The sequence below is a fragment of the Elgaria multicarinata genome, chromosome 13, assembly GCF_023053635.1.
Source record: "Elgaria multicarinata webbii isolate HBS135686 ecotype San Diego chromosome 13, rElgMul1.1.pri, whole genome shotgun sequence".
NCBI classification, from domain to species: domain Eukaryota; kingdom Metazoa; phylum Chordata; class Lepidosauria; order Squamata; family Anguidae; genus Elgaria; species Elgaria multicarinata.
This window is the reverse complement of record NC_086183.1, coordinates 23,407,833-23,421,597: the sequence shown is the minus strand read 5'-3', so window position 1 is coordinate 23,421,597 and position 13,765 is coordinate 23,407,833. Positions and strand designations below refer to the sequence as shown.

The 13,765-nt window shown below is 45.0% G+C and overlaps 1 protein-coding gene across 3 annotated transcripts in view; it reads left to right on the top strand.

Annotated features, from left to right (window-relative positions):
* GRAMD1A (GRAM domain containing 1A) overlaps positions 1 to 13,765 on the top strand; it is a 50,923-nt gene that overhangs the window by 11,205 nt on the left and 25,953 nt on the right. For 2 of the 3 annotated variants that reach the window (XM_063139959.1, XM_063139958.1), the window contains exons 2-3: positions 6,060 to 6,282; positions 10,041 to 10,061. In XM_063139959.1, coding sequence (XP_062996029.1) covers positions 6,060 to 6,282; positions 10,041 to 10,061 — 244 coding nt within the window. Of the gene's footprint in view, positions 1 to 6,059; positions 6,283 to 10,040; positions 10,062 to 12,049; positions 12,695 to 13,765 lie in introns of those variants that run through there. The other variant, XM_063139960.1, reaches the window with a different exon arrangement.

Genomic DNA, 13,765 nt, shown 5'->3' with positions numbered 1-13,765 from the left:
ATTTTATTGCCTGTTTGCTGTTTGGCGAGATCTTTTTGGAGCTCTTCCCAGTCTCTTTCTGTTTTAATCACCCTGAATAATTTTGTGCCATCAGCAAACTTGTTTGCCTCAGTGCTTCTCGCCCCAAAGTGCAGTAATTGATTACATTAAAAAGCACAGGTGTCAATAGAGATGTTTACCCTCTGTTTAGCCACTGTGAAAAACAGAGTGCTGGACTTAGGACTTTGGGCTGATCTACCAGGGGTTTTCAGCCATGTGGAGACCACCCAGTACCATACTGGGCCTGATTCTGTTGTCTGGAATGGAAGGACCCCTGGGACACTTAGAAATGACTGATTTGGCTCACAATACAACAGAAAGCAAACAGAAATCTTAAGCGACATTATTTAGAATTTTCATGATTTCAAGGCAGGCTTGAGGTTTAAAAACCCATTTTAGGTGGACTCTGCATAGAACGTAGCTTAGTCAGATATGGAGGTTGCAGGAGGAGCGGGCAACCTCAGAACTACTAAAGACATTTTAGCCCACCTCGGGTGTTAGGAGGGGCTTGTTACATCAGTCCCTGGAAATCTTGGGTCACGGTTGATGGTGGTGGCAATGGCACCATTTTAAAGGTTTTAACAAGGATACCCACGTCCTGAAAACTAGGCCAACCTGACTTTGAGATCTTGACACCGGTCTGGGACAGGATATGTCGACTGTTGATGACAAGGCCCAATTTTAGAACACCAAAAAATAGAGAAACTCAGTTCATGGAACCAAGTGGTGTGGCGAAGGAGCTTGGCTGGCGAGATACGTATGTATTGTGGACGCCAAGAGTTCACACCTTGGCTCTTTGGGCAAAGAGCCAACAGGCCTGGCAAGGCCTCGATTTTGTTTCTTGTTTAGTGTCAGAAGCATCATGTCCTTTTTTAGCCACTCGGCTGATCTACTGTTGCTGTAGGAGCCAATGCTGATTGTGTGTGTGGGGGACAGACAGACAGACAGACAGGTGGGCTAGATAGAACTGCCCTCATTGAAGAGGTTTTAGTACAGCGGGAAGGCGATGGGGGAAGGATCTTTATAAACACTGGTCTCTGTGTATGTCCCCCCCCCCACACACACACCCCCACACAGTTGCAGCTGTTCAATGTAACATAACCACCTGCTGTAAGGGGCTGGCCGGGAAGGACAAACGGGAGAGAGGGCCAAAATAAGAATGTGATCTACATAGACAGCAAGGAGCAAACATCCGAAACAGCCCTACCGAGATTTCCGCCTCTCTCTCGTCTTCTTTGAGTGTTCTTCTTTCTCTTCTTCTTGCTCCCCAATTTCTTACGTTCATGAATTTCCCTCCTCTCTCTTTCTTCCTTGCTCTCGTTTGCACCAGGACACAGGGCAGATCCCTGGGTGGCCGGTAAGTTCCCTGCTAGATTGGGACGTGTGAGTACGTGAATGTGCATGATGGAGCAGCGGATGGAATTTTAGATTTGCTCTGGGGAGACGCAGGTTCAAATCCCCACTCAGCCATGATCAGTTGGTAATCCTGGCCCAGTTGCTATCCGTTCACCCGATCTACTTTACAGGGTTGTTGTTGTGTGAATGAAACAGGGATACTCCATGTATGTCCCCCAAAGTGGTAAAGACCAGTAACTCAGTCCCTGGAACCTCTGTGCTGACTTTTTGGACAAGTCCACAAAAATGTTGACTACCCTGTCTGCCTGACTTCCCCCAGCATAGTAGTTTTAGTTAGAATGTAAGCCTATGTGGCAGGGTTTTGCTATTTTATTGTTTTACTCTGTACAACACCATGTACATTGATGGTGCTATATAAATAAATAAATAAATACTAATAATAATAATTGTAAGCACACTGATGGCCGGTGGGGAAAAAAGAAATAGAAGCCAGATACCTAGAGGTGATGATCATAGGTGGTCAGGTGAAGAGCTATTTACCAGTCTGGCCAGCCCTCATTAATAATTTCCAGTGCTCTCTTCCCTCCTATCCTTGTGTATTTTGGGATGTGATACTTCCCAGATCCAGTATTATTTATTGCTATCTATGGCTTAGTGGGCACTCACATAGGATCACACCCTCTTAATCTATTTGAATTGATCTGAACTAATTTATTCCCTCTAGTACACTCTCTTTACATGGATTAAGTTGTTGCTGTTTCTATACAACCCCATAGCCGAAGCTCTCTAGGCGGTTTACAAAAGATTAAAACAATCTTAAAAAGAAAACCTTTAAAAACATAAATTCCTTATGCCACATTTCATGTAATAAGCTTTAAATGAGTAGGGAAATGCCCACCCTTTTACCATTCTAACCACTTTGATCAGGAGAATAAAAGAAAAGGTTTTATATTTTTTTAAAAAATAAGAATTAAATCCAGCACAATTAATTATTTTATTTTATTAATTAATTTATGACAGTTGTATGCTGCTCCTTAACATAAAGTTCCCTGGGAGGCTTACAAATAAACAAATAAAAAACCCAATTTAAATACAAAATAAAACACAACACTATATAATCAAAAGCAACATAAAAACAAGAAACAAAATCCAAAGCAATTGCAGAACTAAAATATAGATTAGAGTGGGATCTTCACCTGGTGGTGAACCCACCTCCCACCCCAGGATGGTGCCAGGTGAATCTGTCTAGAGTGGAATTTCTCTAACTGGGTGCCACTACTGAAAAGGCCCTCTCCGTAGTGGCTACTTGCCTAATTTCATTTACTCAAAAGTAAGGCCCACTGTTTCCAATGGGACTTGGCATACTCCCTCATAAGTGTTTAGGATTCTAGCCTTAAATGAGGCAATGCACCGTAACACCCTACCCTTTCACTCACATGTCCATAATTATTAAAACTAACTATTTAACTGTTCTTTGGCATTTTACTTTTTTAACTGTTTGCAAACTGACCAGAGAGCCCTAGTCATTGGGCAGATTAGAAATGAAATAAATAAATAAATTGAATGACAATTAAAAATAGCTTTTAAACAAGCAAACAAGCAGAATGTCAATTAAAAATAGATTTTAAACCTTTTGGTCAACTTAAGAGGCCCTCCTGCTTAATCAGGCAGCACCGTTTAAAAACCAAACAAAAATCCAAACTATTATTTCTTAACGTAACAACTTATTAAAAAACTCTGATGGCAGTGTTGTCCCTCAAAGGGGTGAAAGGCTCGCTAGCCCGGCGCGTTAATATCTAATCTGGCATCAGCAGGGCATCATCTTTGGCGGTTCCCCAACCTGGTGCCCTCCAGATGTGTTGGACTACAATTCCTACCATTCCTAGCCAGTTGGCAGTGCAGCAGGTTTGGGAAGGCTTAGGCAATCACACATCTTCCTTTCTCCCTCCTTTTGGGGTGAGGAAAAAGGATTGTATGAATTAGCCCTTATCGCACATTATTTCATACATTCAGGGTTCATGGGGATGGCATCAGTCCTTCCCTGTGTACTGGAACTATGGCTGGTTTGAGTGCCTGCCCACAAATCTTGACACCAGTTGGCTATCCGCTCCTGTTTTCACTGTCCCTTGGAATCCCACGGCGCTTCCTCAGGTGACCCGAGTCTGGGATTAGGATCCCGTTTCGCCCCATCAGTGGGAGCCTTCCTGTTTACATTCCTCAGCTCTAGTAATAGCCTCTGCTAGACAGGAAATGGAAAAGCCAACTATGGTATTGTTAGGGTTGCCAGGCCCGGGTTCCAAGAGGTTTTCTGTATCTTTTTAAGAGTTCCACAGAAGGGAGAATATGGGTTTTCCCCGTATAGTCCGGCAGTGAGGGGAAAAGCTGAACCTGGCAGCGTTTCTCATGTCCCAGGCAGGGTCAGCCCAAAACATTTCGTTGTCCAGGGCAAAGGACAAAATGGCACCCCTCCCCATACAGAAACTGACTGGACTGGCAGTTGAATTTTATCTCAACACTGGGATTGGGACAGTGTAGGGTGACCATATGAAAAGGAGGACAGGGCTCCTGTACCTTTAACAGTTGTATTGAAAAGGGAATTTCAGCAGGTGTCATTTGTATATATGGGGAACCTGGTGAAATTTCCTCTTCATCACAACAGTTAAAGCTGCAGGTGCCCTGCCCTCTTTTAAATCTGGTCACTCTAGTATAGCTCCTGCAGCTTTAACTGCTGTGATGAAGAGGGAATTTCACCAGGTTCTCTATATATACAAATGACACCTGCTGAAATTCCTTTTTCAATACAACTGTTAAAGATACAGGAGCCCTGTCCTCCTTTTCATATGGTCACCCTAGGATAGTGACCTCCCACCGCACCTGAGGGCAGGCGGCTAGTTTAGGGGGTGCAAGCTAGTCCACATATACACACAGCTCTGCCTTCAGAAAGTGGGAAATGGCTGGGGGGGGGCTTAGGAGAAACGGTCGGGGGGCTGACACTGCTGCCCACCGCCCCTCGGCATCTGCCGCCTGAGGTGGCTGCCTCACTCTACATTTTCTAGGGCACGGTCTGAGGGGAAATGATAAAACTGCCTTGCTGGAGCTAAGCTGGTCAGTGTCTGGATGGGAGATCTCCTCGGACCACCTGTCTACACAGCCTTGACTTTTTGGACTAAGATCCAGGTTCACATCCTCGCTCAGCCTTGAAGCTCAGTGGGTGACTTTGGGCCAGTCGTATTCTCTCAGTGTGTGGAGGAACATGTAACAACCAGGATGTATAATATTAAAAAAAAATGGAAAACAACAAAGTTCCCAAGTTTATGTAACATGTTTTATAACAACAATTAAAAACAGACAAATATATACAAATCCCATCACATCAAATAAACACCCACTGATAATTTGATATATAACAAATTTGACCACAGACAGTCTTCCTCAATAATAATTGTAATAATCACAATTCTCATATATCACATTAAGGGACAATTAAGGGACTTGCAGTCCAACTAGCCAAATATAATTCACCACATCTATTTTACCACTGGTGTCATCTGCCAAATAAAGAAAAAAATCTTGTTAAAATGATTGAAAATTATTTTTAAAATTATAAAAATATACATTTTTTTTTTAGAGGGGGAAAATATCACTTGAAAAATACTAAAATGCCCCTAGCAAGGACAAAGTTAACAAGCAATTGGAAATATGTACACATCCACATTCCTGTTTTCACCACTTTGAGTGTTCGCTAGGACTAAGAAGACCCGGGTTCAAATCCTCGCTCGAGTCACAAGGCTCACTGAGTGACTTTGGTCCAGTCATATATACTCTCTCAGCCTGATCTTTCACACAGGGTTGTTGTGAGGACAAAATGGGGGACAGAAAGCCGCATATACAGTCTTGAGCTCCCTGGAAGAGAGGCAGGATATAAATGTAATAAATAAATAAATCCTGTGCAACTCTTTAAGATACAAGCAAGATCCAGATCTGGTAGCCCTAAGTGTTGTGGAAGAAGCCGCATGGTTGTGCTGGATTCATAGATTCATGGAATAGTAGAGTTGGAAGGGGCCTATAAGGCCATTGAGTCCATCGAGGCTGAAAGCAAGATGGGGCAGTTCTACTGAGGATTGGGAGAATGAAGGAAAAGGGGCATGAGCATTTGTTCTTGACTGTGGGGTGGGCGATCAGGGAATGGCGGAGTTAGATCTGAGCCTTAGCTCTTAATTCTCCCTCATAAATTTGCTTGGGCATTTGTTCCTGGCTTTGGGGAGTGGGTAGGGTGACCATATGAAAAGGAGGACAGGGCTCCTGTATCTTTAACAGTTGCATAGAAAAGGGAATTTCAGCAGGTGTTATTTGTATATATGGAGAATCTGGTGAAATTCCCTCTTCATCACAACAGTTAAAGGTGCAGGAGCTATACTAGAGTGACCAGATTTAAAAGAGGGCAGGGCTCCTGCAGCTTTAACGGTTGTGATGAAGAGGAAATTTTGCCAGGTTATCCATATATACAAATAACACCTGCTGAAATTCCCTTTTCAAGACAACTGTTAAAGATACAGGAGCCCTGTCCTCCTTTTCATATGGTCACCCTAGGAGTGGGCGATCATGGAGTGGCGGCATTAGATCTTGGCCTCAGCTCTTATCGTTCCTTCTCTGCTTTCCTCTAGCACTGGCACCACCTCGCCACGTACGACCCCAAGTAGCTCCCCGTCACTGAGGAAGCGTCTGCTGCAGCTGCCCCCACGACCTCCGCCAGAGTCACCCTTGGAAAGCATGGTGGAGAAGGGTTCAGAGAACACGGTGGAGCGGGCCCCTCCACCAGGGCCCCCACCACCCAGCACCCCGCTCAACTACCCTCTCAGTGGGCGCAGCTTCATCCGCAATAACAAGGTACAACGGGGGTGGCGTTGGGGTTGGGACGTGGGGTGAAATGGGAGCAGGTAAGGCCTGCAGATAAGGCCTTTTCCCCTACATGAACCTGTTTGGGACCTTTGCTCAGCTCAGCTTTTGAGGCCTTTTCTTACAGTTCGGTTAACGGGAACAAAAGAGAGGGCCTTTTTGACCAGGGCATCCAGGTTATGGAACAACCTGTGGCGTTACACCCCACAAGTCAATTCCAAATGTATGTCTGCGGTTTGTAAGTCTGTGGTTTTTAGAATGTTGGCCTGAGTGGGCGGAGTTAGAATGCCTTGGGAGTGGGGAGGAGTCATATATAAGGGAAGGACGGAGGGGATTGAGAGTTCTTTTCAGGGAAAAGCTTTTCAGGGAGACTTGTTAGGGACTCTTAGAGTCTGTAGTGCTCTCTGTGTTTATGGGACTTAAGTTCTGGGAAATTTGAGAGTCAGTGTAGTGAGTGGTGTCTTTAGAGTGTGGTGTGCACGTAGTGGAAGTATATTAATCAATACTGATAATAAAGAAAGTTCAAGAGTGATTGTGTGAGAAAGAGGAAAGCGCAAATGTGAATGGGTGACAGGATTGGATGAAAGGTTTCAAAAAGGTTTTAAAATGTTGTTAGTTGAAACAAAGCTTGTGAACTTTTAAAAATAAATTTTGATTGTTTTGTTTTTAAAACTACCACAAAAATCCCACGTGTCTGTTTGGCGTTTATCATCTCAAGTTTACACATTCAGCACCCACTCTGACAATCATTCACCTCAGCAGATATAACTCACAGCGCATTATTATATATATTAAAATCCATTCTCCATTTTAAACCCCTTTCTCCACATAGTTTGGAGGAAGGTGGGCTTTATCCCTTGCCTCAGGCGTACCAAGTGGTGGTGCTTGGCTTGAGCAGGGAGTAGCCTCGGCCGGTCGTGTTCAGAGCCTGTGTCGCCCCATAAGAAGTGGTGGCAGACGTGAGGTCTGGTGTTCAGAGCCTGTGTCGTGGCACAACCTCTCGAAAGAGTTGCCCCCCACCCCCTTATCACCTGCTTTTAGGAACTTAGGACGCAATTCTATGCATGGTTAGACAGAAAAAAGTCCTACAACTACACCCAATGTGCTGGCTAGGGCACGCTGTGAGCTGTAGGGCTTTTTTCTATCTAAACTTGCATAGGATTGCACCCTTGAGGCATTTCTGTTTTAGGGGGCATTTTATTTTAGTTAAGGCCTTTTAGAATTTGTTGGTTTGCTATCTGCTCTGAATTGTTTTAATTAGCTGGTTTTTTTAGTTACATACTTCTTGTTTTGTCATTCATTTTAATTGCTTTTAACTATTTCTACCTTGCTCTTCAACAGAAAAGGCTCCCAAAACAGCATTTATTATGCTTATATGGTTTTACTTTGCCTCTGCATTGTAGAGAAAGGCAGGATGTATTTTAAAATAATTAGTTTTCCTTCAGACAAGGCCAGCTGAAGACGTTTGGCTGTCTGAATTGAAAAAACGAAGTGGCGCCTCCTTGTATTCCACCTACAGGGGATGACCGGATTGGGAGGTGAATCATACTCTGACAGCGTTCAGCACCGCACCTGAGGGCAGCAGTCTAGCTTAGGGTGTGCAGGGCAGGCTGCCTGCAACACACAGCTCTGCCCTCCAGCAGAGGAGAACAGCCAGTGGGCTGCCAGCGTTGCCTCCTCTATAGCACCCAGCATCTGCTGCAGAGTGAGCCGTGTCTCCAAACCAGACTTTGAATCCAATTCAAACCATGGTTTCCAAGTCTGGTTTGTAAGTAAAGTTTTTGCAGTAACCCTAATTTGCCCGTGTCGTGGCCCAGTAGGGTCAGAGACAAATGGGAGGGGTCCAGGGCAGGCATAGCTCAAGTCTTAAAGTAGCAACTGAGGCAGGATCTACACTACTGCTTTAAAACAGTTTATAACAGTAGTGAGAACTGTTGGGGCCTAGGACACACTCCATATACAGTTTTCAAACCGTTTTCGAACTGTCATATCCTGCTTAGTGTAGATCTGGTATGAAGAGCCAGAGGTAGGCATCAGAGGTAGCATAGAATCATAGAATAGCAGAGTTGGAAGGGGCCTACAAGGCCATCGAGTCCAACCCCCTGCTGAAATTTGCTGAAAGCTCATTGCTAGGAACTAAGCCCCTAGGCCTGAGTTTCTGCATCCCTTACCTATCTATCTATCTATCTATCTATCTATCTATCTATCTATCTATCACGATCACGTTTCTATACTGCCCAATAGCTGAGACTCTCTGGACGGTTCACAACAATTAAGCCCAATTTTGTTGTCTCTTACTGGCAGGGACTCTCCAGGGTCTCAGGCCTGCTACCGGATCCTTTTTTAAGTGGCAATAGGAGGGATAGAATTCTGGGACTTTTGCATAGCAAACATGTTGTGCTCTACCCCTGAGCTACAGACCTGCCTTCCCTTTTCCTGTATAATATTGCCAGGATTCGATCATTTTTGTCTGTCTCTTCTGCCAAGACTCTTGTTCATGCATTGGTTATTTCTCGGTTGGACTACTGCAACCTTCTTCTCACTCGCCTTCCTTCTTCTCACATCAGTTCGTTGGTTTCTGTTCACCACTCTGCTGCTAAGATCACCTTCTTGGCTCGCCGCTCTGACCATGTTACTCCACTTCTGAAATCTCTTCATTGGCTTCCAATTCACCTCAGAATCCAATATAAACTTCTCCTGTTGACCTACAAAGCTTTTCACGGTCTAGCTCCTTCCTATCTTTCCTCTCTCATCTCACACTATTGCCCCGCTCGTGCTCTTCGCTCCTCTGATGCCATGTTTCTTACCCGCCCAAGGGTCTCTACTTCCCTTGCTCGGCTTCGTCCATTTTCTTCAGCTGCCCCTTACGCCTGGAACGCTCTTCCAGAACATTTGCGAACTACAAGTTCAATTACAGCTTTTAAAGCTCAGCTAAAAACTTTTCTTTTTTCTAAAACTTGATTTTGATCTGACTTTTATACTGTTAGTTTTACTCTACCCTGTGCCTGTTTGGTGCATTCTCTTCCCCTTCTTATTGTTTTCTTATGATTTTATTAGAATGTAAGCCTATGCGGCAGGGTTTTGCTATTTTATTGTTTTACTCTGTACAGCACCATGTACACTGATGCTGCTATATAAATAATAATAATAATAATAATAATAATAATAATAATAATAACAACAACAACAACAACTAATGTTTTGTGCTGTTTGTGTAGGGTGACCATATGAAAAGGAGGGCAGGGCTCCTGTAACTTTAATGGTTGTATTGAAAAGGGAATTTCAGCAGGTGTCATTTGTATGCATGCAGCACCTGGTGAAATTTCCTCTTCATCACAACAGTTAAAGCTGCAGGTGCCCTGCCCTCTTTTAAATCTGGTCACAGTATAGCTGCAGTATAGCGCCTGCAGCTTTAACTGTTGTGATGAAGAGGAAATTTCACCAGGTTCTCCATATGTACAAATGACACCTGCTGAAATTCCCTTTTCTATTCAACTGTTAAAGATACAGGAGCCCCGTCCTCCTTTTCATACGGTCACCCTATGTTTGTGTACATTGTTAAAATGTTATACGCACGCATGCGCACATACACACACAAGCCCTTTTCTGGTTGCAGCCTAATTAAGAGCTTTGGTTTCGGTGTTAAAAATAGACCTTTGTCAGGTCTGGAATTCAATGAAAGGCCTGGCACATCTTGGATGCTATTCAGGTGAGCTGTACTAACTTTCCCCCTCTTTCTTTTCTTTCAGAAAATGCAGAGCTGGTACAGTGTAAGTTGATATTGTTGTTGTTTTTCCATTCGGGGGTACACAAGAATAGACCCTTTCAGTCTAGGCTCATTAAATAGAGACACAAGTGCAGAAAAATATTGTCTAAGTATGAAAGGAAGAGAAATCCAGATCTTTTTTTGACTTAATGGCGTTCCACAGCATGGATGTCTTGATTTGCATTTGTGAGCTGAGCTGTGGGCTTTCCCACGAGCTCTGTTTTTGTGTGCATAACCTCCACCCCCAGGTTCTGTGATTTGCGCACATTTTGGAGCAATTTGCGCAAATTATGGCCAAATTTGCACAAGTTATGGCCAGTTTTTGTGCAAATTACTGAGGAAGATGTGCTGATTGCTGAGAAATTTTCACAAATTGCTCAGAAATTTGTACAGATTGCAGAATCTAGGGTGGGCGGAATGTGGAAAATGTCTGGAAAATCCATGAACTGGCCTTCTGCTGTGGTTCCGATCTGGATCAGACCTCCAGTGCCTGCTCTTTACTTTGGAAAAAAAGCTTCCATCTGTATGAAGAGTGAAAGTATGAGGGGCTCTTCTAAGATGGTGCCTGCCATCTGCAGTTTTTAAAATAAATAAATATGTATATTTTTATTTTGGAGATTTATACCCACCTTTCGATCAAGTGAATTGTCAAGGCAGCTTACAGACTGCTTATATTAAAAATAATTAACTTTAAAAATGTGTTGCCTAGTTCACTGGGGATGTCTTTTTCACTGATCAAATAAGATAAATTGGCTAGTCTAACTGATTAATTGATAAAATGTTACAGCCTTAAAAAATGCATTCACAGCATGTATGGTTTACATCAAATTGATTTATTTATCGATTAGCTTTATAGTCCAACTTACTTTCCCTCCCCTTCCTATCTTTTTTTTTTATAATCTGCTTTTGACCTACTGTGGGGTTTGTTTTAAAATAAAAATAAAAATCCTGCCTCGGCATCTTGCAGAATGGGGAGGGCATGGCAGCAGGGACGAGGAGAGAAATACATTTTCCTATGCTGTTTTAGTTTTGTAAGTCATTTTTCATCTATATTGTATTGGACAATTGTTTTTCTTTTTCCTACTTTGGGTAAGCCGCCCTGGGAACATTTTTGAAGGGAAGAATAAAGACTGGAATCTGCCTTCTACCCTGTTTCCCCGAAAATAAGACAGTGTCTTATATTAATTTTTGCTCCCAAAGATGCGCTAGGTCTTATTTTCAGGGGATGTCTTATTTTTCCATGAAGAAGAATACGGTACACATTTATTGTTGAACAAAAAAAAAGGTCTTATTTTCGGGGGGATGCCTTACATTACAGCGAGAGGCAAAACTGGAAGTAGGTCTTATTTTCGGGGGATGTCTTACTTTCGGGGAAACAGGGTACTGAAGCGATTTAATCTATCTCAATATGGCAGACACTGACTAGCAGGGGCTGTTCAGGGTTTCAGGCGGGTATTTTTCCATCCCTACAGGCTGGGATCAGACTTGGGACTTTCTGCAGGCAAAGCACGTGCTAAGAAATGTCGGCCCTTAATCTCTACCCAGGCTCAGACACAGAATGTATTTTCAGTAGCAGACTTAACGGGAATATAATAATACCTGTGGATATATGGGAATATAAGAGCAACAGTGGCTCTGGGCATGTGTAGAGTGCCTTCCCTCACTGCTAGGTTAGTCACAGATTTCTCCGTCCCCAACTTCCTCTTCCTCCCCTCCACCCCCCACATATTTTGAAAGAAGATCCTGTGTGGCCAGGGATTCTTTAGAACTTCAGCCGGGTGTGTGCTGGTGGCTGGTTAGTTTCCTTTTCATGGGGCAGAGAGTCCCCCCATGTGGGCAGGATATGGTTAACTGCAGCATGACACCCGCCTCTCCCCCCCTTTTGTTTCCTGTAAGCGACACCAAGGTTCGCTCAGCCAATGGCTGGGCAGTGTAACTGGAGCTCTCCCTGGGGTGGGGGCAGGGGGAGGCCTCTTCCCTCCTTTGATGGGCTCCGGGGGAAATACTTTCCACCCCCTCCCTTTCACTGCCCTCTGCTGCTCTGCACCCCCTTTCTCCCCTTGCACCCTCTTCTCCAGGCCCAAACCACCCTCCTGGTGCACTTTGGCCAACACCGCCCCCCTCCCCCTGCCTGCAGCCCCGGCCACAGTCTCCTGCCAGCCTCCGTCTCCTCTCCGTTCCTCTCTGGCTTCTGCACTTTTTCTGATCTTCCTCTTTGAGCCCTTGCTGTTTAACCCCTCCCTGCGCGGACACTCGCTGGCCTCACTTCTTCGCCCCCTTCTTTTGTCAGTCCTGTTCTTTAAGCCCCCCCCCCCCTCCACACACACACCCGTCCCCGCTTCTTGTTCTGATCTTGCACCAATCCTGCACTTTGCCTTTGCTGCACTTTGCCTTTGCTGTACTGGCACGCTGCCCCCCTTTCTCTTTCCCTCCTCCCCCACCCCTGGCTGCAACCTGGTCCTTGCACTGGTGCAAAACACTGCTGCCTCCCACCGCCCTGCAATCCCTTCCCACGCAACACAGCCCATGCCGGTGCCGTCTGGAAACCTTCGCCTCTTGGCTTGGGGCTGAGCCTGCTCCGTCTGGTAAAACCCGAGATTGCCCGTCGGCAGCTGGCACTGGCTCCGTCTGGACAGAGTAAGCGACGCCTCGCTTTTCTTTCCTCGTTTTCTCTTATTTAATGCTCCTCCAGGCAGTCCTGAGCCGCGAACTTTCCACTAACTTGCTTGGCACCTGGGATCCCCTCCTGCCCGGAGCCTTGCAGCATTTCTCCAACCCCCTGTTTCCAACAGCTCCGACAGCCTCGCTGTGCTAGAACCGGTGTGCATTTCCTCCGAAGGTGAAGGGCCCCCATATCCAGTTGGGGTACTTCCAGACAGAGGGGCTCCTAGCCCACCAGTCAGAAGGCGTTCTGCAGCTATTGCACCTTTCCTTCTTTAATGGATTTTCCGTGGCAAGGAAGAAAGATGGAAGAAACAGTGGAAAAACATAGGAGGGACACAAAAAGGAGATGTTGTCCGGAGCCCCCCAATAAAATGTTATGTTTGAAGCAAGGTGACTGCACTGTCAGGAAGCACCCTTGACCTTCCCCACTCCGCCTCTGTCCCTTTGAGGTTTCAGCTCCCATCCCCACTGAACACGCCTCCCCATAACTTTGTGGTAGAGCACCAGAATTTATTTATTTATTTCATTTCTATACCGCCCAATAGCTGAAGCTCCCTGGGCTGTTCACAAAAATGGTGTAGTGCTTAGAATGAGGGAAGACCTGGGTTCAAATTCCCACTGGGGTGACCGTGCGCTACATTCTCTTGGCCCAACCTCCCTCACAGGGTTGTTGTGAGGATAAAAGAAGGTATCCATGTATGGCGTTCTAAACTTTTTGAAGGAAGGGTGCGAATTAAAAAACAATGTGATAAGAAATGTAATCTTTCTGCAGCTCCTTATTCTCAGCCAGGACTGTAGCCTATACTAGGGTGTAGGCAACTTGGCGCCATTCAGATGTTTTGAACGACAACTCTGGTAATTCCACGACCACTGGCCATGCTGGCTGAGGCTTATGGGAGTTGTAGTCTAAAACATTTGACTACAGGTATTGCATGGGATGCCCTGCTAACCAGGTCCCTATTTTTCCTCCTGTGCCATGGTTCTGATTTCTCTGCCTAGAGGTGCAAGTGGGTTTCTAGAAATTGCAGAGTTCTGGGCAGCGGG